Below are 23,783 nucleotides of genomic sequence, written 5' to 3' on the forward strand. Positions count from 1 at the left end.
CAAAGCAGTAAGTAAAATCATTAAAGTAATGCAAAAAAATACACTGTCAGTGTGTAAATGCAAATACACATTACAGAACAGAAATTCCCTTTTTTAAGTAGTAAGCTTGAGGAAACACTGTGATTATGTAATGTTTAGACAGTTTGTTAATGTTACTGGATCCCTGAGGCTTACAGTGAGATATGTAAGGATGAAACTAATGTGTACAAAAATCCCGATTTCGTTTCCTGATTGCTAAGCTGTCTCGTCACCAAAAATAACTGGCTCAAAGACAAAGTCGAAACTGACTCAACCGCCAAGACTCCCTGACTCTTCGGTGGAAGGTTCCACTGTAAACTGTTCTGAACTTGATATAAAATAAGGCAAAATAATGCATTTCTGTGCAATAAAGCATCATTCTGTTGCTTCTAGAGTCATTTCAGTACAGTAGTTTTACAAAGACTGTGGTTCATAATCAGCATGCAATTTTAAAGCAATTCGAGCACTAAAGCTTAAAAATAATAGGGACACAGAACAACATAGTTGAAAAACAAATATAAACCTGATCATTTTGAGACTGAGGTGTGTCATTGTTACTTTTTTGGTTGGAAGTAAAGTTTCTTGGTGAGCATTGAAGCAAAACAAGGCATTTGCTTCTTCCCGATAAATCCTGGTTGACATGGTGTTGGAATATTCCTCAGTGACACTTTTCTGTTGACCCGCGTGAGTAACTCTGTGAATTCAAGGCTATCACCATACTTTTGAAGCAGCTGACAGAGATCCTGGATATACCACGAACCGTTTTCCCTCTCCCGGAAGGAGTAGTAGCCTAACGAATAATGACAACAGCAAAACGGCAAAAATGAACATGGATGTTGAGGTAAAAGTAAAGAGGACAGATTTTCTGAGGGCTATGAAATATGAAATATTTTATACCAGGATTTAGTAAAGTTGACTCTTATGGTTTCACTTAAGAGATAAAATCCTATTGAAGCATTTATTCAGTTTTTGCTCACTAATAAATGAGCTTACAAGCACATATAAACAAACAGTGTATAGCAAGAGTTGGATAGTTTGTGACACTGTAGTGACGGTGACACACTCAGAGCATTACCAAAGCAGGGAAGATTTGTCAGAAGTCTAGCCTTTAAAATAATACTAACATCACATTTCTACCTTATGGAAAAAAAACACTCTGCTTTGTGTCTTTGATATTTCCTCTCAGTCAAAATAAAAATAAAAAGGTTTAGTCAAATGCCAGAAGACTCACCCTGAGCCACAGAATAGCACATGATGAAATCAGCCCCAGCAGGGAGGGTCTGTATGGTGCTGGCATCCATGAACACCTTTTCTTCAGACTCCATCGTAGAAGCTCCGGTCACTGTAACTGACACATCAAACTCTTTTCCACGACATGCCTGGAGATGGGAGATGAACATTGGTTTCCAGTTGAATTAAATCAAATTAACTGGTTGTTGGACTTTCTGACAAACAGAAGACAGACTGACAGACTTCACTTCCTCCTACACCTCCTTCCCCATCATCTTCAACACTGGCTCTCCTCAGGGATGTGTTATAAGCCCCCTGCTGCACACTCTACTCTCTTATAAGTGCTCAGCCACAATGTCAAGTTTGCAGATGACACAGCAGTGGTGGAACTCATTTCTGGCACATATGAGACAGTTTTGTTTACCCAACTCTCATCACAAAGAAGGCAAAACAACAAAACATCCAGACTGAGACTCATGACTACGTTATGAGTTGGAATGACTGTAAACCTGTTGAATCTTTAAAAAATGGCTACACCAGGTTAATCTGATGGACTCGTATGGGTTTTTGTGTTTTGTACCTGTATTATGAAGATCTTTGGCTTTCCAACAAGGTCCGGGCACTTGTCCCCTTTGAACATGGACGTGATCTCCTGGATACTGATTTTTCCATCGTGGCAATAAACGTGGTTATCATCTCCATGACTCAGGAAGGCGAGCAAAAAGCAATCAGCATCTAAATGATCTTCCTCCGCAGCTGGTGGGACAACAAGTACTTGTTAAACTTGCAGCGAAAGTTGGATTTGACAAAGATATTTTTGCAGCAAAGCAACAAATTGAATTATGTAAGAACTCAAACTATGGTGATGATTTTCTTTGTCCATCTCGATGCATGCTAGTCATTTGAGAGAAACAAATGATTATGTGGATACCTTTTGCGATTTCATCTAGGACTGCCTCCAGCTTGAGGTTATTGTGACACTTCACTTCAAAGTTTAGATCCTTCAGTCTGAACAGAAAATGAAAATGAGTCGATTAGTTTAGCAGATCAAGGGTCAAAAATATTTTTATTGTTCTTTATGAGCAATATAAATTCCTTAGACAAGGATCTGCTCGGATCAGGATTGATTGGACCTTTTTCAGAGTCCTACAAATTATACTGCAACAGCACTTCTGCTGGTGCAGACACTCCAAAGCATCATCTATTACCACCACAGGAGAGACGGTCATAGGATTCTTTCTAAAATCCACAACCATCTCTTCAGTTGTTGATGCAGTGGGAACAACTTGGACCACTGTGAAATCAACCTCTATAGGGCCACGATCACACTCTGTAGTGGGGATTGTGATCAGGGTCATCACTATTAAGAAGAAAAACAATCACCAAGTTCTCTGTGAACTTAAAAATAAAAATATAGCATATGACATATTGTCTTTAGCACTCGCTGGGGCACAGAGGTAAAAGATTGCAGCCCTGGGGCGATACTAGTAAAGAAGAAAAAGATTCAGTTTTACCACAGAAATGATCAACAACTCTAAACACGTGCTGGCATGCTCTTGAGCATGAAGCTGTGCCAAAAACAGGTTTCCTTGTTCTTCAGCAGATAGCTAGGAAGTTGTACCTTTTCTCCAAGTTGTCACGATCAACATTGGTTCCATGCCTCTCTCGCAGTTCCAGGCGCCAGAAGAAGTCTTCCTGGTTAAAAATGAGTGCAAGACCTCGTCGTTTGTTGCCCATCTGGTACTCCTCTGCACCATCCGAGGAGCTGATTTTAGAGTAAACAATTTGCAGTAAATGCAGGCAATATTCTCAGTGTCTGGTACCAGAATAAAGTAAGATTTTCCAGCTAATAGTGTTTACCTTCCAATGGTGGCCTCATTCTGTCTTTGGTTCTCTGTGCACATTATCAAAAAGCGCAATAGTAAATAACCAGTGCAAAAATTACAAAATAATAATGCAGTGTAATAATGCAAATCTTGCTTTACAGCTTATTTAAATACTGCAATATTCTTTTTTGTTAAACCATAGAGCTATAAGTGCTGCTAGTGCTGCGGTCAAGCAGCCATTTTTCCATACACTCAGAGTCCTGATAGTTGTCAATAGCTGGGTTACAGGCGGAGAAAGGTGGAGAAAGACTGTTGAAAGACCAGAAGCCGTGTGGAACAGCTCTATTCTCCACACCCATTCTGCAGAATGGGTGTGTCTGGCATAGAGGCCGAAATGTATTATACTATAGTTATTTAAACACTGCCTAAATAAGGTGTCTTGACATAAATGCTGCTGTCTCTCTATAAACTGTATATCTTCTGCGACACAGCAAAATCCAGCCTCAATAACCTTCATGCAGCTATGATTTTTTTATTTTCATTTTTTTTTTTTAAATCCAGCACAGGTAATTAGGGGAAAACTGTTGGATATCCATTCACGCATATGAAGCACTTTTATAGATTTATGCAGGTCAGTTTCCTCAAGACATCAAGTCACTTTGAATGATATTTACTATAATTATTATCTGCATGACAGTCAAATCAAAAGGAAAGTTAAGTGGATGATTAATGTCACCCTGTTGGCTTTGTTTTACAGTTTGTTTCACTTTTTCTTTGTAGGAATATTCTCTCTTCCCTATTTCAAAAGAAGCTTGTAGCATTGAAATGCTCACCTGTCATATTGTTAGTTTGTGGTCGTCTGTGTAGGAACACTTCCTGGGAAGGTCATAAAGAAACAAAAGTTTTCACTTTGTAAATGATACAACATGAGGCACCTGATTCAAAAGGTGACTGACCTGATCAAATTTAAGGCAAAGGTGTGACAGCACCTGTATAGGTCACGCGTCTATTCTCAATTTAAAACAAAAATCTTAATCTGTTACCTGTACAATAGTCTTCTGCCCTGTTAGACCTTTCTTCCGACTGACACAGCGAGAAAAACATATTTGCCAGATTAAATCATGAATGAAGAACCAGGCTGTAGCCCCGCCCACTGGAATCTTAATTGCAGGGGGAGGTGTCTCTACTGCCAGCAGCAGATACCGACACAGAGGCTGCAACTCATGGTGTCTCAACTGCCTGCTCAGACCCACAGTCAGTGTGACCTTTGAACAGCCTGTAATGACAAACTTCAGTTGACATTATAAAGTTTGGTGCGTACGGCCTGCTCTGACAGCCAAACTTGCACTGCAGTATATACATGTTGTACCCAGTTTCTCAAAAGCAAATATTTCTTCAATCTTTGCTTTTGCTGTTTGGCCTAAAGAGGTTGGGTCATTACCGCCTTGCCTCATCCTGTCACGTGATCACCTGATACAACATGCGTTTCTTTCCGGTGTTGTTCTTGGTGGTTGAAGCCCACAAGAGCACCTGGCTGCAGCCAGACCCTTCTCGGTTAAAGGGAGTAGTTTGCAGCAGGTGTTCGTTTAAGCTGTAGTGCTACCGAGTGACCACAAGGAAGCGCTGTTTTCTTACCTAACTTTAAATATTGATATCAAAAGTGGAAAGTCAAACAGGAACGCTTTGTCAGTGTGTGTCAGGCTAATAGTATGTAAGATTGTTTAATGTGATGAGGTGAAAACTTGACAATCTTATCAGGAACCAATATGACGACAATATTCTCAGGAGTTTCTAGTAAGTCTCCCCTTCTTCACTTCCCCTAATGTAGTTTTTAATAAAATTATAAAGATGTGTTTCCAAATGTGCCCAAAGGAAAACGTTTTTTGTTGGGATAACTGAAAAAGTAAAATCCTCTTAATCGACATATATATGATTTTAGGTTACAGTGTTTAACGTTTTTAGTTAATGAAAATTTGATTAAACTGAAAAATTTTAAATTGAATTTTTGTAATCAACTCATGGTTATTCTGCTTAAATAAAATTTCACTACTGCGAGCAAGGGTTTTTTTTGTACCTATATTTAAACTGTTTATTTCCCATGTATAAAAATCATGCTACATCTAATTGATTTTTTCTTGTTATGTTTTAGTTAGACCAGAAAATCAGACTAAATATATTTGAGCAGCCAGTCTGGCATTTACCATCATAAAGCATTTACCATCACCATAAAGAAGATGCCTTTATGAAAGCTGGAAAGAAACCCTACCCAAAATCAAAACTGAGGATCTAAGTCTTCTCTCTGTGGCCTACGACTGACAGTTACATATCAATCTGAACAAAGGGCTAAGGTTTACACAAGATCATCATCTACTCTGAAGAGACAAAACAACTGACCATGCCAGAACTTGCAGTGCCCTGGGAAGAGGATGTGGAAGAAGCAATTGAGCCAAAACATGCAAAGTACCAAGAGCCCATTGAGAAGAGACGGAAAGGGCCCTCTGTCAGCTCAGCTCAAAAAGGCTGGCTATTTTGTATCAGGTTTTTTATTACAGGAGAGGCAAAGAAGATGGCCATTTAAACCATTAGTGAAGCTGGGTTTTGATTAAAGGGCTGACCTGTGGGTGGTTTCTGCTGGGGCACAAGTCAGGGCTTGATCAACCTCAGCTGGGTCACCTGTGTAGGATGTCTGATGCAGGTTTTGGTCCATTTTGGAGTGTGGTTTGACATTCTGCATGCTTATATGAAATAAAATAATGAAACACACTCTCATCAATCTCCAAGTCTGATGACTGAGTTTTTTTGTCATGTTTTTTAGGTATGGTGTAAATTAAAGCTCATTTGGGTTGATCTTTGCCATAAAACCTTCTTCAGGAATAGTTCTCCAGGCTTCTTGAAGGACATTTAAAGCTCTTCTTTGAATCTTGGTTGCTTTTTTGTTCTAACCTATGTCAAGATGATCCTACACTGCTTCAATAATATTGAGGTCCGGGCTCTGGGGAGGCCAATCCATGATTGATAGTCTTCCACTGTGTGTTTTTCTATGCAGGTATGCTTTTATTGAACTGGGACTTCTGGGACTCTTTTTGGGATCATTGTCATGCTGAGAAATATAGCTAATGCCAGTAAGACACTTTCCAGTATTACATGGTAGATCAAAACATAATGGTACTTTTCTGCATTATTAATTTTATCAAGACTCCCAACACCACTGACTGAAATGCAGCACAAAACCATGACAGAGCCTCACTGTGTTTTACAGATGAATGTAGACGCTTGCTTTTGTATCGCTCTACTGACCTCATCCATAGTGATGACCAAAATGAACCAAAAGATTTTACATTTGAATTCATGACATCCAAGACCTGTTATCTCAGATTTTTAGTCCAGTTCTCGTGTTTTGGCAAACCCCAGTCTGTTCTCAGTTTCCTTTCATTAAGTATGGCTTCTTGACAGGAACCCTTCCACTGACACCATTTCTGATGAGGATTTGCAAACAGTAGATGGATCTGCTCCTGTGCCAATTCACTGGCCTTATCCAACATATATATAGATATGATTAAAACATGTCACCTTAGACACTTAAAGACTCATTTACTTAAAAAAGATGGATAACAAGGTAACAGTTAAAGCACAACTATTTTTATTGCAAATTTAAAAGATGTTTCAACAAGTCACATCTGCACCAGTCAGCACTTCAGATACAGTAGAGATAAACATAAACTTAATCACAAGTTCTTGTTATTGTCACAGAAAAGGGAAATGTGCTGTGCTGTTTTCTTTTACAGCTCACTATTTGCTAATGACATCTTGAAAATTAAGTGATTTCAGGAAATCTAGACGAAGCTCTAGCAGGTTACTCAGGTTGTGATGAGCTTAAAAGAAATCGGTGAACTGATCTCTGGGGGTGGGTGAAACAAATAAAACAAACAAAAAAACAAAACAGCTCCATCTATTATAATTAAATAAAGCAACCAATAATGGTTTGGTACTGGAAGCGATATTTATACATACTTAATATATTTCTCATCGTCAACAAATGACATGTTTTAGGCAGGGAAAGCTGAACCGTACATTAATTTTAACAACAAAACAAGACAAAACAAAACTCATTATCCTTTTACAGCTGAGGGGTAAAAACAGTTTTTTCCCATTGAATTAAAACAGATCAGTCAGAAGTGTTCAAACTGAACATGGTCACACTCTTTTTTTAATGTAAACTTCTGAGGAAGTTATGCAGACTTCACAGAAATATAAAATAAACTGCTGGTTTAAAGGCAAACCACAGAAACCCTGAACAATATATATAAATAATCAATGACATAGGAAAGATATTAATTGTCCACTCTCCATCTAAAAAAGGAGGCAACAGACACAGATTAGTGCAAACCCAGTAGCTCTTTCCCTGAGAACATCTAAGAAAGACAGAAAGTTTATTGCTAGCATCCTTCTCTTAGCGTTGAGTTTCTGAAAGGGTCAGCCTGACAGTCTCGTGACTGTGGTGGCGTCACAGCTCAGTCTTTACTTCATACTGGCACACACACGACGCTCGCTGACTGTCCAGGTAAGGCTTACATCCCAAGTGCATAACTGCATCGAAAAGCAAAGTCACTGCTGACTCACATGCTGTAAAACAGACAACACGAGAAATAATATGAACAGAAAAATCAGCTCACATCAATTCAAGCTCATTTATATAGCACCGAAGCGTAACAGCTGCCTCAAAGTGCTTTAAACTGTGGGGTAAAAACTGTACAGCAAACACTTTATGATGGTCGGGAGTAAAAAAAACTCCCTTTTAACAGAAAGAAACAGTGAGGTGCAGCCATCTGCAATGAATGGTTGTGGGTGAGAGGAGAGTGGAAAGAAAAGAGGAAGAAACAGGAAGAGAGGCAAAAATGTAATGACATGCTGCGGTGGCATATAAACCTGTGGGGTTAAATAAAAGGAGATGAGTAGAGAAGAAGTGCTCACAGTGTATCACATTACATCCTGCAGCAGCCTGAACAATTTAGCAGCAAGGGATCCTGAAAGGGTGGTTCAGGGTCACCTGACCAAGCTTCACCACAAACTTTATCAAAAAGAAACTCTTTCAATCTAATCTTAAAACTAGAGAACGTGTCTGAGTTCCAAATTCAAACTGGGAGCTCTGCCTCTCATTCAACTTTTAGAAACTCTAGGAAAAAGAAGTAAGCCTGCAGTCTGAGAGTGAAGTGCTTTGTTAGGATAATATGATAGAACTTAGGGCCAAATATAATAACCTCAGTTTTGTCTTAATTTATAAGAAAAACACTACAGGACATCCAGGTGTTTAATACGTCACTGTAGTTTAACTCATTGAATTTTGTTATCTGGCTTCATTTATAAATAAAGCTGGAGTCTGCATAGCACTGAAAATGTTTTCTAATAATACTGCCTCAGGGAAGCATGCATACTGGTAATATAAACAGAATCAGACTCAATACAGAACCTCGTAGAACTCCATGAATAACTTTTGTATTCACAGACACAGCAGCGTAGGCATCCAAATTGCTGAGAATTGCCAGGATTATAGAATTAATCGCTGACTTTCCCTTAGTCCTAAATATAGACAAAAAGACAGCAAAAACTATTTTTAGATCACCCCACTTACAAAACTCTTAATTTCTTCAGTTTATCAATAATAGAAGGATGACTGAACAGTGCCTTTTGCACCATTAACAACAGCTGGGTCTCAGGGGCTTTTCTCCATTTACACCTTTCCGCTACAGTTATAGTATGCATATTGCTAAAACTTTATTAATACTAAAATGACTGCTTCAAGTCATTCGGAATATTCATCATTCCTGTGCAGTATTATAGCATCTGTTTGATTACTTCCTGGAATAAAATAGTGAAAAAAGCAGGAAAAAGGCTTGAAAGGAACTTAGGATTGTAAAAGCTGAGTTACTAACACCATGCCTCTGTTTAAATAAAGTGTCACGGTGTGACAGTGAGTCTGGCTAACTGGCTAATCGAAACAGATTGAAGCAGTGCACTTCCCCCTGTTTAAGATGTGTTTTATCACCTGTGTAACAAGCTGTGGGTGATTCACAGGTTCTTTAAAGTAACCTCCCAATTTTACTAACGTAGCACTCTTACAATCCTACAAGGCTGTAAGAGCGGCATGTTCGATAAAGCCAATCAAATCATAACACAGACAAGTGATTTAGAGAGCAAATATGTATGTTGTAGTTGTAACAGATTTGTATTGTATGACATGCAAAACTACTGTATAATATGGTATGATATATTTGTTTTTTACTTGAGTTTCTATTCATTTCTATAAAGATCTCCAAACGTAGCACCTAAGCAAACTTAGTCCAAAAAATCTGTTTGCCTTTTTGCACAACCTCTTAAAATTACTTCCTAAACCACTGATCTCTTACCTTGGACAGTTTTGGCCAATCCCAGAGTCCTCTGCACATTCCTGCAGATTTTCTCCAGACAGACCTGGAACTCCTCATCACAGTCGTGTTTCTCCCGGCCACAGGTGTCATAGCAGCGGTCATGTTGGTTACAACATTTGGTCATGGACGGGATGCCAACATCAAACTGGATGAACACATATCAGTTACTCAGCAGCTGTTGGTTATACACACGTTTTGGACTTGACTAGAGAAGGACGCTACCAGAATGAGATGCACGCTTCTGTAAATATAAGTTATAGTACTACAGTTCTGTGCTCTGTTGCTGAAGTTAATTCAATTAACTGTATTAATTAAGTTGATTAAACATGTTTCTACAGCCTTGTTCATCATCTACAGACCACTCCAGCAATATTCTGTTAGTTTCTGGTCTGACCCACTGTGGTCAGAAACTTTTGGATTTCTGGTCAATTCTCTATCCAGGAACTTTGAATTTTACTGTGAATATTTTCAAAGACTTCCTTGGATTTCAGCGTGTATTATGGTATCTTTTATACACTGGTGTTTGTGTCATATAGATTAAATTTGAAACACGTGTTCTTCTATCTCAAGGATTATTACATGACATTTATTAAGTGCATATTATGGGAACAAAATGCCAATTTTAGCCATTTAAGAATAAATGTACAGAACTTTAACGCGTGCAAAAAGTGAAGTGAATACTTTCTGAAGCAAATGTATCTGGAGCTAACCTGCCAATAATACTGACCTAGGCAGTTTAGCTACATTTTACACAAACTGCAGCTTGTACTATGGACTTGCGTGTGTATTTCTGTGTGTATACTCAATATATTTAAATAAGACAAACAAAATGATATACAAAATGATGCCCTTCAGCATGCTGGATGCACATGGCAACATGCTTTGAACTACCTGAATTCCAAACAGGGGGGAACCACATCCGTTGGGCGGTGGATTTTTGTACCTGGGACGAGGCACCGGCTTGTACCCTTTGAGACAGGAGCAAAGTTGATTAGATTTCTTACTCTTCAACTATCTGTTATCTTGCAGTCAGAGGTTACATGTTTACAGATAATTTAAAAAGGCTAGCGGTGCCACAGATAGTGCTGTGCAAATGTCTTGAAACACCCCTCATTTCTCTACATTTTAATTTCAAAAACCCAGACTTTCTTGTCATTTTTAAAGTGGTCTCAAGCAATAGTTCTCCGGCCTTTCTGAAAGTCGTTCAAAGGTCTTTCTGCTTTTTCATTCATCTTGAGTCCAAGCCTTGGACCTGGCCATTTTCACCATTCACGCAAAAAAAGGGTCTTAACTCAAAAAAAAGAGCAAAAAAAGCTCCTTAGACAAAAAAAAGAAGTTTAACTTAGCAAAGAAGCACCAAATGAAAATGTATTTTTAGTCTCTTTGTTGCAAAAATACAACAGGCTTCTGTTCCCATTACTATAATTGAATCTGTGAAAATGCTAAAGACAACACAGCTTGACAAGCATATGATTGTATTTTTACATCCATAAGTTGAATCCCAAAGAGCTATTAGCTAAAAACCAGTATGGTGTTCAGGGAATCCTTAAAAAAAAATTGGGGAAACTCAACAAGTGCAGGACAGAAGAAGTAGTGGCACACATGAAAAAGCCTCTCTACAGCTGATGTACAGTATCTGAAAAGTTTTTGCTATTTTTAAAGGACATAACTAACACAGGACCTGAGAGATACATCTTGCATCAGCTGACCATCTATTGTTTGCTGAAGCCTCATCTAAAACTGTCTCAGCTGAATAATGCCTGTCAAGAAGCCAATCTTAATTAAGGGAAACAGGAAGAAAAGGCTGTGGTACGCCAAAGTACACAAGACCTGGACTGAAAATTAGTGGGAACAGGTCTCGTGGAGTGAAAAATCCAAGTTTAAATGTTTTGGGTGTCAATACATACAGAGGTGGTCAGGAAAAAGGTACATCAGGGAGTGTCTACAACCATCTGTACAACAAACTGGAAGCTCTTTGAGGATGTTTTTCAGCCAGTGGTGTTGGGTCTTTTCGAAACTGATGGAAATATACAGTAAAGTGCCATCACATTTTGACCCACCATGCATTATAATCTGGAAAGCGTCTGATTGGCAATGCAGTACCAATTTAGTAAAGCATACCTGGTTAGAAAAACACAGTGTAAAAAAATCAGTCATGGATTGGCCTCCTCAGATCCCGGATGTCAAAATTATTGAAGCAGTGTGGGATCATCTTGACAGAGAACAGAAGGAAAGGCCAACATCCAGAAAAGAGCTTTGAATGTCTTTCAAGAAGCCTGGACAAACATTCACAAAGACGACCCAAAGAAATTCTAAGAAAACTTATCTAAGAGAGTTCAGGCTGTGTTCAAGAATAATGCAGGTGATACCAAATTATGTTTTTGCATTGTATACTGTATTTCCATGTATGTTTGCACATGTTTCAATTCATTCATTTCTGCATTAATTTCTCATTCTTTTCATAAGTATGAAGAGATGAGGGTTGTTTGAGACTTCTACACAGGACTGAAGATGGTCGCGCCAACTATTAAATTAACGCAAACCCTTTTCAAACTGATCTAAGAGAAAGTTGTGGCATAAATAATTAATTTTCAAGCCTGACTAATAACAGGGAAATTCCTAAATTACACACTCTAGATGTCATGAGCCAATAATTACTTTAATAAACCCATTCTTAAATTGGAGAAAGAGCTTGAAAGCTGGAGTAATGACCAAGCTTACCATCACTACATCTGTAATGACACAGTCCGTCATCCCCACCAAACAAGTCCAGTGCTGCATTCAAGTACGTGTCAATCTTGTGGATCCCGTTGCGAATGGTTTTTAGAGTCATCCTCCAGTCTGGAGTCTCCGGCTCGTGGTTGCTAGCAGACACTCGGGGAAAATATCCGCAACAGCAGAAACCCAACAGAAAGACACAGATGTAGCTGGGGTACTTCATGGTCTACTTATCGTCAGGGCCAAAAAGCAGCGTTTTCTTGCACATTGGTTTTGATTTATTCCTAAATACGTTGTCTTGATAGCATTTTAACTGTCACACTAGCTTGTTTTCATTCCAAAAACACATAGGTGGCATGAGCTATGATGTTGTTTCCGGGTTTGATGGTGTCACGTGACCGCTGGTAAACAAATTATGATGACGTTAAAAGAAAAAGTGCGCTGTCTATATTAGTAATGAGATTTACTCTTATTTGCCCTGTATATCTACTGTACAAACTGAACTGGAATGACTGACTGTTCGCTTTATAATTTCAAATAAAGTTTGAAAAAAAAAAGAAAAAAAATTAGTAATGGGATTTCCGGCTCTTTTTAGAGAACCGGCTCTTTCGGCTCGACTCACTAAAAAGATTCGAATCTTCAGGTTGTTTTAATTAACAACAATATAAAATTATGCAGAAAAGGAATTACTAATGTAAAAAAAACAAAAAAAACAATGTGGTTTTATTTATATATGTTTATATATAAATATATATGGTGGCCCCTAGAGACAAAGCACGTACAAACTCCAAAGCACATATATATTCAAATAATTTTTTTAAAAAAAGGTTCATTTACCTGTTGCTACCACACACCAAATCCGGTCGTTGGTACTTCGTGGCTTGTGTAGCCACTAGGTAACAAAAGCTCAACACTGCCCCTAGCATCCTGGAGCACTTCTGTTGTGTTTTGTACATGCTTCGGAGTTTTTACGTGCTGCGTCTCTAGGGGCCACCGCAAATATACTTTTATTTATTCACTCCACATAAAATGTAATATATAAATCATATAATACAAAAAACAACTATTTAAATTTCAAATTTTAACTATTAAAATTTTCAGCTTTTTCCTTTTAAACAAATTTTAAGTGAAACAACACAAAAGACTGCAAACCACAACACAATTAAATATAAATATGAAAAAATATGAAAACAAAAAGAACATGCACATTCTCTGTCATATGGGCCTGCATGAATAAACTTTCTGAATCCTTTATCATCCGCAACTGAAAATAGTTGTGGATGATTACTATACCTTTCTAATGTGACGTTGTTGTCCCTGGCTCTTTCCCTCCTGCTCTGTTCCTGCGCTACTGCGAGTGTCCCCCCCTCTTCCCAGTGCAAAGCACAAGGCTCGCTTGCGGAGTGAAGCGGAAAAAAAGTGCGAAAGAGAGGGTGAGAGAAAGGAAAAAAAAAAAAAACACGGCTCCCAATAAGGAGCCAGCTCGCGTCGTTCACTTCAAAGACTCGGCTCTAAGAGCAGTTTCGTTTGCGACCGACACATCACTAGTCTGTATCGCCATCTCTACTTCTACCATGTCCAACATTCGAATTTATGTAATTTAAATGTTATAGAAATATTAAAAATAATTTTTAACTATGTTTCGGAACGTACCTTCGCCTTACATCATCCATGGGTCACAGCAGACTGTAGTACCAACTACTGGTAGAAACTCTACTATTACACATACTTCTGAAATAAAGTAAAATAAAATGCACTCATGGGCTTAATATAATTAATTTAAAAAAATCTTTTACATAATTATATGTGCAAAGTATACAAGAGCTCAGCATGGTCTGCACAACACCTCAAACTTTCATGCAAATAGCCTACAGCAGCAGAAGACCACACCAGGTGCCATTCCTGTCACATAAGCACAGGAAACTGTGCCAACAATTTTCACAGGCTCACCAAAATGGGAAAAACATTGCCTGGTCTGATGAATCCAAATTTCTGCAGCAGCAGCATTTGGATGGTAGGGTCAAGAATTTAGTGTAAACAAAAGCATATATTATTACTATATTTTCTTTGCACTCCCTTAGTGCCAACTACCACAGCCTACCTGATTACCTGTTGCAGACTGTGTGAAAATATTGGGAGCAACCAGATTGTAGCTAGTCTACAGCTTTCACAGAACTAGGCCCAGTGCAAATCTGAGGTACCGGTCAAACGCCTGACTGGTTAAGCTTACTGTCAGTTGTAAAATACATATGTACAAAATTAACATTAACCATTAAATTATGTGAGGAAAAAAAAATAGATCCATTAAAAGTACACACCACTTGATATATGAGAGAAGGTTTTTGTGTAATTTAAACCAACTTACTCTTCATCATAATTCAAAGACAGTTTCCTTCAGGATATGTTAATAATTTGATTTTATTTAAATGATCAGGCGAGCATTGAAGAAAAATCATTTTCCCTCTATAGTTACTTAAATAACTGCATAAACTTTAAACATTCAAAAATGAAAATGTACAGCCAGTTATGAGTAACAGTTTCACTGTCCGTTCATCTTTAGTTCCAACCAAAGTCACATATTAGACTGGACGATATAAAATGTTCTCTAGTAGCAAAGTCAGTGATGACTCTTCATGATCCAGGGATCTTCATCCACAGGTGGAGGTGAGTAAGGAGCCAAGACAAGCATTCGCTCTCCCTCTTTTTTTTCTTAAATGTGATTCTTGAAGAAACGGATTTGTGTGTGGGGACAACACCTCCAGGTGAACTTATTGTTTCCCATTTGATGTTTATGACAAGCAGATGATGCCAGAAGCAGCTTGTTGGTCTAACAACATTAATTTGCTTGTGCAGAATGCCTCTCAGGTTGTCACTACTCAAAGCGCACATGCCTTTTACAATCAAGTGTCCTTTTCTTTCCCATTTTAAGGAAAACACACTTAAATAAGAGTTGTTTTTTTTCTTTGTTTTTTTTTTTTGTTTTTTTTTTTAAAGAAAAACATCTGAGACGTTCTATATTGTGTGTAGATTGGTCAATTACAACATAACAAGGCGATTCCAAGGGCCAAAGTGGAATGTGGAATGAGGAAGAAGAAAAGTTAGGAGGAGGATGAGAGTAGGAGGGGGAAAAAGCACAACAATAGAGCTAAATTATATCTTCAAGTGCCCTAAAGTTTGAAGACTCTTCATAAAAAAAATGAACATACATATCTATTCATATAGATTTACAAGACCTAAAAGCATCCATTTCATCCACCTCTGAAGAGGTTATTTAGTCTGTCCAACTCCCTGCAGTTATCCATGGTCATGAGTTCTGCCTTCTTGCGCATTCGCTCATCCCGGTATACCTTAGCGGCGTAAAGCAGGTCTGTTTCTGGATGAGACGGGGGAAGAAACTGTCACATTTTTTCAAGAGCACAAACTATTCTGAGTGTGAATTTATAACTGTGGTTACTTACTCGTTTGTCTCTCCTTCCAACAATTATTTCTGACATTTGATACATAGTCCTCCTCTACATTTTTCTCAATTTGCTGCAGTGCTGAGCCCTTAAACTCTGACTTGAAATCTCTGGTGACGTAGTAGTCAACATGCAGGTTTTCTGTTTGCCTCTTTATGGTCTGACCTGTTGACCTGGAGGAGATGGGAGGCACAAGCTTAGGTAAAAAATCCTTAACAACAGCAGCAATTTCCACATATGGTGACACATTTTGTTTCAAAACTCTAAGAAGACCACAACACAATTAAATATAAATATGAAAAAAAAAAGAAGATGCACATTCTCTGTCATATGGGCCTGCATGAATAAACTTTCTGAATCCTTTATCATCCGCAACTGAAAATAGTTGTGGATGATTACTATACCTTTCTAATGTGACGTTGTTGTCCCTGGCTCTCTTTCCCTCCTGCTCTGTTCCTGCGCTACTGCGAGTGTCTCTACCGCCCCCCCCCCCCTTCCCAGTGCAAAGCACAAGGCTCGCTTGCGGATTGAAGCGGAAAAAAGTGCGAAAGAGAGGGCGAGAGAAAGAAAAATAAAAAAAACAACCCACGGCTCCCAATAAGGAGCCAGCTGTGTAAATTGCACAGTTGAACTAAATTTTCAAGAAAGACTTCAAAAAGCTCAGATGAGCACCGAACATGTCTTACAAGACTACTTTTTGTGCTAAATTTGCCAAGTAATGCATGAAATTACACCTTATCATGTATAAAGGTGTCAGTAATGACAGAGTGTGTACACGTACGGTCTGGAATAGAGACTGTAGGGTGGAGGAGACACCATCATCTGGCTCAGCAATGACACCAAAATCAGGACCACGATGGGCATCAGCTGAATAAACATTGAAAAACCACCCTAGAGGCAAACAGAGTATGTTAAAATTAGTACAGAGCTTATAAAGCCATCAAGTATCAACAAAAATTGTGATAACAGAAAAGTGTTAAAAAAGAATTCTAAAAATTTAAGACAGAAATTGTGAGCAGTCTACGTACATCTCCTCGTTCTTCTGTCCTCTCTTGCCTGTAATCCGTTTGATGGCTGTAACTTGTCCTGCCGTTGGTGAAAGTGTGTGCATTGGCTGCAGAATATTAAAATATCACAGCTGAGGTCAGACACAAGGGTATGACCTTTGTCACCAGGTACCCAAACAACCAGTCGGATTTTTAATATTTTGAACATTTTATGCAATTTTCTTTTTACAAAATTACATTTCTCATGTCACCCTTAACAGACATCCATACCAATTAAAAATTATATTATTTAAAACAACAACAACATTTTTTTAGAACAAGTAATTCTTTCTGCATTTGTGTCCTTATGTGCTGATGCGCACACTTACAGGATGGGAAGCCGCCTCCAAAGAACATGTTAAAGAGGTCCTCCGGAGTGATGTCAGCCTCGAAGCCCCTGTGGAAGTCGAAGCCTGCGCCATGTGAGTGACTTGGGCTGCTCGGCTCCTCTCCTCCTGTCAGGTCATACTGCCGTCGTTTGTCTGCGTTGCTGAGTACTGCATATGCATTGCCAATCTCTAGAAAAGAGAGCAGAGTTAGTAGAATGGAGTTAGAAAATCTCCTCTTTTCCTTTTCTTCCTCCAAAAATGTTATATTTACTTAATTTTTTATTTATTTATTTTTTTAAATATAGCACCAAATCACAGAAGCAGTCGCCTCAAGGCGCTTTATATTTTTGGTAAAGGAAAAAAAAATTAATGTAGAGTATATTAGAGTGCTTCAACACTGAAGAGCTTAAGCAACCCACTTTGACACTGAATTTACATCATTTTTAAATATCACCTCAACATTTTAATCTCCTTGCTTATGCCCACTAGTTGAACTATGGTTTTGTAGTCTTTTTAGGAAATCTGCAGGAAATTCAGCTATCCTCTGCCACTTGTGTCCAGTGGGCAAAAGCAGGGAGGCTACAAAACTCATAGCAAGCAAGTCATTCCTGTGAACCAGAGGTCAGCTCTACACAACAAACAGTCCCCATCACACATTCAAAGTCACAATTCAAAGCAAAATATAACAAAGTTACTTTTAAAGGCCTCTGTTGCTCCAGGTGCATGGTTTTTGTCTGGATGAAATTTGAGCGCCAGTTTCCTGTAGGCTTTTTTAAGCTCATCATCACCGGCTTCTTTGTTGACACCAAGCACTTCGTAGTAGTCTTTACACCGCTTTATTCTGAAAGACAGAAACAGAATGTGTGAATGGAATAAAAAGCTTTCAGATTCACACTCTTTTCCTGTCACCTTCTGGATGAAGCAAGAACATTTTGTCACTAAAATATTAATGGTCCTGGCCCCAATCGATCAGATGTGTGATATTTAACCACAACTGAACACCTGAGAGCACGAATAACCTTTTGATGCCACAGCAGTTATGTTTCCATCCTTTGTAGATTCTACACACATCATTGATAAGGGCCTGGTGAGAATTCATCATTTACACTGTAAATATCTCAGCACTCAAAGCTTTTCATAAGCAGTCAGTGCAATCCATCTTTTATACTTTGCATGTGTAATTGTGGGTACCAAAACCTGGCTACATAATCAAAGACGACCATATTGACAAGCTAAACTGTTCTCAGTTTTGAAAAGATGCATTTTTGTGTTTCATATTCAGAAAACACATTTATCTCCATCTGTGGCAGGAGCAGAGGTGGTGCTCTTTAACATGTTGCAGCACTGTGCTTCACACACAGGCGGAGAAATGCACAACTTTGAGTTCATCTCTTATTTTCTGAGTCTGTTATGTATGTCAGCAGCCTAGCTGCCACACATCAGGTAAACCAAGTCATTCGAATGTAGGTTTGTGGCTAAATGTTTTGTGTGACTTTTTAACTGCAGGTGTGATGATAAAATTCATCTAAAATTGTATGAGCAACTGAATTATTGTTACGCAGAAATTCAAATTTCCAGAATGCCTAAACTGGAAGGAGTGGGGTGGTATTACCAGGACTGTTCAATTGTGGCAAAACACAATTTTGTGAAGTGGAAGAAAAACATTTTCTTTCTAATTATTTGGATCAGGACTTGATTCAATTAACTTTTCAAATTCAGGTGAATAAAATACACAAACAAATGTTAAGTGAAGTAAAACTTATGAAGACAGTCAAGGAGAAAATTGGGCCCAACTGATGTAGAATGTTTGACCAATACCAGCGCTGATATTTAGCCATTTAAAAAGTGAAAATTGTGATATATCAGACAATACAGTTTTTTTCTTTCAAACGCAAGAAACATGAACTGATTTCCCTAACATTTGTTATGTGTTCCTTATTCATTTACAGTCTGCCTGACACCTCAGACTAAAACATTAGCTGGCTGTTCTGTTTGTGAAAACAAACATGTGTTGCCAGCAGGGAAGTTGCAGAGTGTCCTCTGGGTGACAAACTATGCAATGTGATCAGTCAGAATATGACTAAGAGGCCTGCTCATTTTTATTTTTATGTATTTGCTGTTTTTAAATGCCAATATAATAGCAAATATCTAATATAAGCTGATAATATCAGGCAAATGATATATCGGTCTTGCTCTTGTTTTTGCAGATGTGCTAACAGGCAAAATGAGAACATATAAATGATTTTATTCACATTTTCTTGTTTTAATAACACAAAAATAGTGCTTGACACCTAAATTCAATTTTATGCACAATTATTTGGAAAGTTACTTTATTTAAAATGTATAAATATACTGTTGCACTTTGCTACTTTAGAATATTGATGGCGGCTGTGGTTCAATGGTAGAGCAGGTCACCTATGAGAAGGTTGGTGGTTCGATCCTGGTCTGCTCCAGGCTGCTTGCCAAATACTGGGCAAGTCTCCAATGCATTCATTAGAATATGAATGAGTGAGAATTTCATCCAGTCATCCAAGCAATTCATGCTTGGATGACTGCTTAGAGTAGAAAAGCACTACGTAAGAACCAGAACAAAAAGAAAAGAGTAAAAGTAAATAAATTAACTGGATTTTAATAAAGTATATGATGAAATTCTCACACCATGTTATAATTCAGGGGTCAACCATCAGGATCAATAAAGTTTTATTGAATTGAATTACCAAGCTCACAAAACAGTGGAGTAGAACTACGGATGAACTACACAAATAAGACACCTTTAATATACACTAAGTGTACAACCCTTGTTTCTTTTTCCTAGAAACTATGATGCAATATTTAACTCACAGAAGTCTCCCAATGGATTTAACAGAAAAACACAAGGGAAAGAGTGGCTAAGTTTAACTGGAATACAAGCAGCATGTTTATCCTGGAAATAAACTCAAGTTGCCATAAACATCTTTTGAGGATATGGGTAAATGTGCTATGCTTGCCTTTCTCTTTGTTTAGTTCTAATGTTCTAAAATTACCACATGTAAAGTTACCCAGTATCTAGTCCACACTGCTAAATACCTGCCTATTCCAATGGGAAACCTATCAAGATGTAGAAGTTCCCATAGCAATAGCCATGTGTGCACAACACTGCTGAGACTAGAGTGTCCTATCTGTCCTCCTCCATTTAACCAAGAAACACTGGTGCTGTCACAAAGCCAACTGCAGCAAAGCTGAAGAGCACAAAAATAGCCGACTGAAGTGGGACAGATTTTAGTGGAAAATGAAGCACAACGAGTCTCACCTTTGCACGCCTTCAACCTGCTCTTTGGTGAAGCTTTTAGGTGGGTCACCTACTCCAGATCCTGGGTTCTCTCGTTCTGACTGAGTACCATTGGTTTCTGAGTTTTCCGCTGCTCTCCTGCGATATGTGCCATTACCTGCTGAGCTCCCATTCTTCATTAAAGCATCCAACAAAGCTGAAAGAAGAGGGAACAAAGACACGTTAAAAGACAGTAATGCTGTCTGGTGTATTACATTTCCACACTTTTAACAGACTTCCTATAGCTGAAATAATGCAAAGATAAAATATGAATTAAAGACTTTTAATGCTGATTCTCAGCACTATTAAATGGCAAATGGCCTGTATTTGTATAGCACTTTACTAGTCCCTAAGGACCCCAAAGCGCTTTACACAACCAGTCATCCACCCATTCACACACTGGTGATGGCAAGCTACATTGTAGCCACAGCCACCCTGGGGCGCACTGACAGAGGTGAGGCTGCCGGACACTGGCGCCACCGGGCCCTCTGACCACCACCAGTAGGCAACGGGTGAAGTGTCTTGCTCAAGGACACAACGACCGAGACTGTCCAAGCCGGGGCTCGAACCGGCAACCTTCCAATTACAAGGCGAACTCCCAACTCTTGAGCCACTATTAATTCATGTAAATCAAATTTTATTTAAATGCATGTTATGTTTTTGCAAATCATGCATAATCCTCAACAGGACATGAACGCCAGACCTGGTGAGTGAAGTGCAAAGACGTGCAAACAAAGTAACGCAGCAATATAGCACATCAATTATCTCTGCCTCGGCAGCAGCATAAAAGTTTTCAATTGTTTATCAATGCATTATTCATTAACATCACTCAGGAAATGTAAGTGCAACTGTCCTCTAAATGGTGCAAAAGTCCCCATATTCGCCAAATTCCCACAGCCCTCTCGGCTACCAAATATGATGAAAACAGTGGATTCTTTAGTGTAATCTTTTGTTGAGCCAATTTGTACTTTAGTAATGTGCTTATATTTTGCAGCTCTGGAAATTCACAAATATAATTTTACAGCTGCCAAAATTTAATCTGCCTACAGTGGTCGTGGCTGAATATTAATAATACTGCATTTATATGCATTTTTAAAAGCAATATTCTCTCTAATGTGAATATATGCACTACAGACAGAGTTGTAGCCATAACCCACATGAGATTAGTTCATGCTAAACAGCCACAAGCAAAGCTGCAGTAGCAGTATCAGGGGACCTGACACATTGCTTTACCACGTTAAGGTTAAACCCATCTACAAACTACATTTGCGGTGCTCATGAGACTGTAAACCCTCTACATGCAGCTCCGTCAGGCCTTCATTGTGAATGCAAAAACATTTCACCAGCACAAATAACCCATGAATAATAATAATAATAATAATAATAATAATAATAATAATAATAACAATAATAACAATAATAATAAGTCCACCTTTTTAATAGAAATTCCTCGCATACTCAGGATTACTTCAGCCAGCAATTTTTAATCTTTATCAGTAATTACATCAGTGCGTGAGCAAGATAACAGCCAGGGACTTGAGTTCTAGACTGTCGACTCACCCTCAAACACAAAATCCACATTTTCCTAAACAGTATGGCTTTTATTCTTTAGCTGCACAGTTTAGAACTTCTAATTCATATTTTTCTTCATTATGCAATTTTATAATGTGTATTAAGCGTTAGCTACACATCTTTGTGACGATCTTTATTTTATTTTAGTGCGCATCTCGTGCACCAATTACTTTCATTACCGTTTTAAAGTTGTAATTTATTGTAACTTATATTTATTTCTCTAATGTGTTGCTTTGTCAATAAAGTCACAAAATTAGATTTTTTTTTTTTATTCTCAAAAGCCGATGTCATCTGTTTTCAGAGGTTGTTTTAAACATCCAAAGATAAAGAAACTTTCAGCTGCTCCCTTATATTTTTAGTCTTTATTTTTATGCTGATGTCTCCTTGTGGAATTGTGCCATGAGTGGGGCCTTTTTAATGTTAGACTACATGGCTAACAAATAAAAGGCAGCAAGTTATCCAAGCTTCTTGTGGGCATCTTGAAAACTGCAGTGGTTAACACACACACACACACACACACAGTGCTAATGCTGACAGTGTAGAAACATAAATATGCAGACAGCTAGACACATTTCAACCAACGAGTTACAGTTTAAAAGCGGAGGAGTTACTAATTATCAGTGAGCAAGTTCCTCTATGTTGTTATGTAATCACTCACAATGCTATATAATTAAGACTTTTTCTAAACTATAATCCAAAGCGGTCTCAATCTCATCCTTATTACTGGTTTACTGCCATCCCACAGACGGTCGTGTGTCCTAGATTAGCCTTCACTTCAAGCCTTTCCCTGGTCAATCACTCAATTAAAGGATTGACCGGGTGGCTGTGTGGCCTGGACAGCATGGACACATATTCCTACATTTCCAGCTTCGCTCTTGCCCCCAAATCCCCAGATACTTTAAAAATGTGTGCCGAAATGAAGTGAAAGTGAAATAACAGCTTAACAAATAAACGAAAACCAGCTTACTACTGAGATAAAACGTCACTAGTAGCGATAACTAGCCTGGGTCAAATTGAATGAATGGCTTGTTAGTGAATTGACGTTTCGTCATTTAGCTAAGACCTTTCATCAGTTAGAAGGCGTTATTTAAAAAACACGACGGGATAATAGTTAGTTATTAACTTAATGTGACCATACAACTATAAATTCCATTTTTTACTGATAAGCCCAAAGGAAAGCGCAAGCTAGGTTAGCTGTCAGGCCACATCTTGGCTAATTTAAACGTGTGTTTCTAATGTTGCTGTGTATAAAACATAGCGCAGTTTTGATAAACGTTAAGTAATCTGACAAACGTTTGACACTGTTACATACTATTCAACAGATGGCCTGTGACGAGCCGATGTAACCAGATGTTAGCTACATGCTAACACTTACACAATATCAGCGGATGAGGAGCAGGTTGTTCCTTCGCTTGGTTAGCTAAACGTACAAGTCAGCCACAAACAGCCTTACCTTTGGCTTTGATAGTCGGATACAGCTTCTCTGCTTTGTTGAGAAACTTTAACGCTTTCTCCTTATCACCGGCTTCGAGAGCTTTTGTTGCTATATTTATACATTTTTCTGCTTCGTCTCTGTTCCCTTCCATCTTCTTTCCTCTTCCTCCCCCGGCAGTCAGCTGAGCACCTCATACCACGTGGTCAACGGCACTGACAGCAGCGTCAGTCAGAGGGTTACTGAGGCGTAAACCTCATAGAATATCACAGAGTATTTTTTTATTAGCATTTATTACCACCCCCTGGCTGTCCTTCACTAGATCTAAGAATATTCTCTGTGATCTTACCCTTTTCCTCCTGCCTGGCACCTCTATCATCAACACCCTTTGGCCAGCATATCTGTCCAAACAATCTCAGCCT

The 23,783-nt window shown here is 38.5% G+C and overlaps 3 protein-coding genes across 3 annotated transcripts; all 3 read right to left on the minus strand.

The window, feature by feature from the left end:
• LOC146385700 (caspase-6-like) lies at positions 1–4,336 on the minus strand. The gene is made up of 8 exons (XM_084930009.1): positions 4,118–4,336; positions 3,908–3,950; positions 3,109–3,142; positions 2,870–3,013; positions 2,180–2,256; positions 1,829–2,004; positions 1,250–1,397; positions 1–808 (listed from the first exon to the last, which is right to left on the minus strand). Exons 2-8 carry the CDS (start codon positions 3,912–3,914, stop codon positions 573–575), a joined length of 822 nt encoding a protein of 273 aa, XP_084786135.1. The 5' UTR covers positions 3,915–3,950; positions 4,118–4,336; the 3' UTR covers positions 1–572.
• A 2,355-nt stretch (positions 4,337–6,691) lies between these two features.
• Positions 6,692–12,638, minus strand: pla2g12a (phospholipase A2, group XIIA). The gene is made up of 4 exons (XM_084931545.1): positions 12,221–12,638; positions 10,391–10,467; positions 9,479–9,644; positions 6,692–7,697 (listed from the first exon to the last, which is right to left on the minus strand). Exons 1-4 carry the CDS (start codon positions 12,438–12,440, stop codon positions 7,579–7,581), a joined length of 582 nt encoding a protein of 193 aa, XP_084787671.1. The 5' UTR covers positions 12,441–12,638; the 3' UTR covers positions 6,692–7,578.
• A 1,979-nt stretch (positions 12,639–14,617) lies between these two features.
• On the minus strand, positions 14,618–23,563 carry dnajb14 (DnaJ heat shock protein family (Hsp40) member B14). The gene is made up of 8 exons (XM_084931546.1): positions 23,383–23,563; positions 20,340–20,514; positions 17,746–17,891; positions 17,051–17,239; positions 16,704–16,789; positions 16,457–16,566; positions 15,676–15,848; positions 14,618–15,590 (listed from the first exon to the last, which is right to left on the minus strand). The coding sequence occupies exons 1-8, from the start codon at positions 23,513–23,515 to the stop codon at positions 15,466–15,468; spliced, it is 1,137 nt and encodes a 378-aa protein (XP_084787672.1). The 5' UTR covers positions 23,516–23,563; the 3' UTR covers positions 14,618–15,465.
• Positions 23,564–23,783: the final 220 nt, after the last annotated feature.

The sequence above is a fragment of the Perissodus microlepis genome, chromosome 6 (genome assembly GCF_051167445.1).
Source record: "Perissodus microlepis isolate ML-2025 ecotype Zambia chromosome 6, ASM5116744v1, whole genome shotgun sequence".
In the NCBI taxonomy this organism is placed as follows: domain Eukaryota; kingdom Metazoa; phylum Chordata; class Actinopteri; order Cichliformes; family Cichlidae; genus Perissodus; species Perissodus microlepis.

Coding starts and splice junctions, on each gene's coding strand:
- LOC146385700 (XM_084930009.1), bottom strand. Junction 2,005..2,179: donor CCTAGATGAAATCGCAAAAG/GTATCCACATAA, acceptor TTGTCCCACCAG/CTGCGGAGGAAGATCATTTA. Junction 809..1,249: donor GTGCTATTCTGTGGCTCAGG/GTGAGTCTTCTG, acceptor ATTATTCGTTAG/GCTACTACTCCTTCCGGGAG.
- pla2g12a (XM_084931545.1), bottom strand. CDS start 12,440: ATGAAGTACCCCAGCTACATCTGTGTCTTTCTGTTGGGTTTCTGCTGT. Junction 9,645..10,390: donor CCCCCCTGTTTGGAATTCAG/GTAGTTCAAAGC, acceptor GTGTTCATCCAG/TTTGATGTTGGCATCCCGTC. Junction 7,698..9,478: donor ATTGGCCAAAACTGTCCAAG/GTAAGAGATCAG, acceptor TCTGTTTTACAG/CATGTGAGTCAGCAGTGACT.
- dnajb14 (XM_084931546.1), bottom strand. CDS start 23,515: ATGGAAGGGAACAGAGACGAAGCAGAAAAATGTATAAATATAGCAACA. Junction 20,515..23,382: donor TCCGACTATCAAAGCCAAAG/GTAAGGCTGTTT, acceptor CTCTTCTTTCAG/CTTTGTTGGATGCTTTAATG. Junction 16,790..17,050: donor TGGAGGCGGCTTCCCATCCT/GTAAGTGTGCGC, acceptor AATATTCTGCAG/CCAATGCACACACTTTCACC.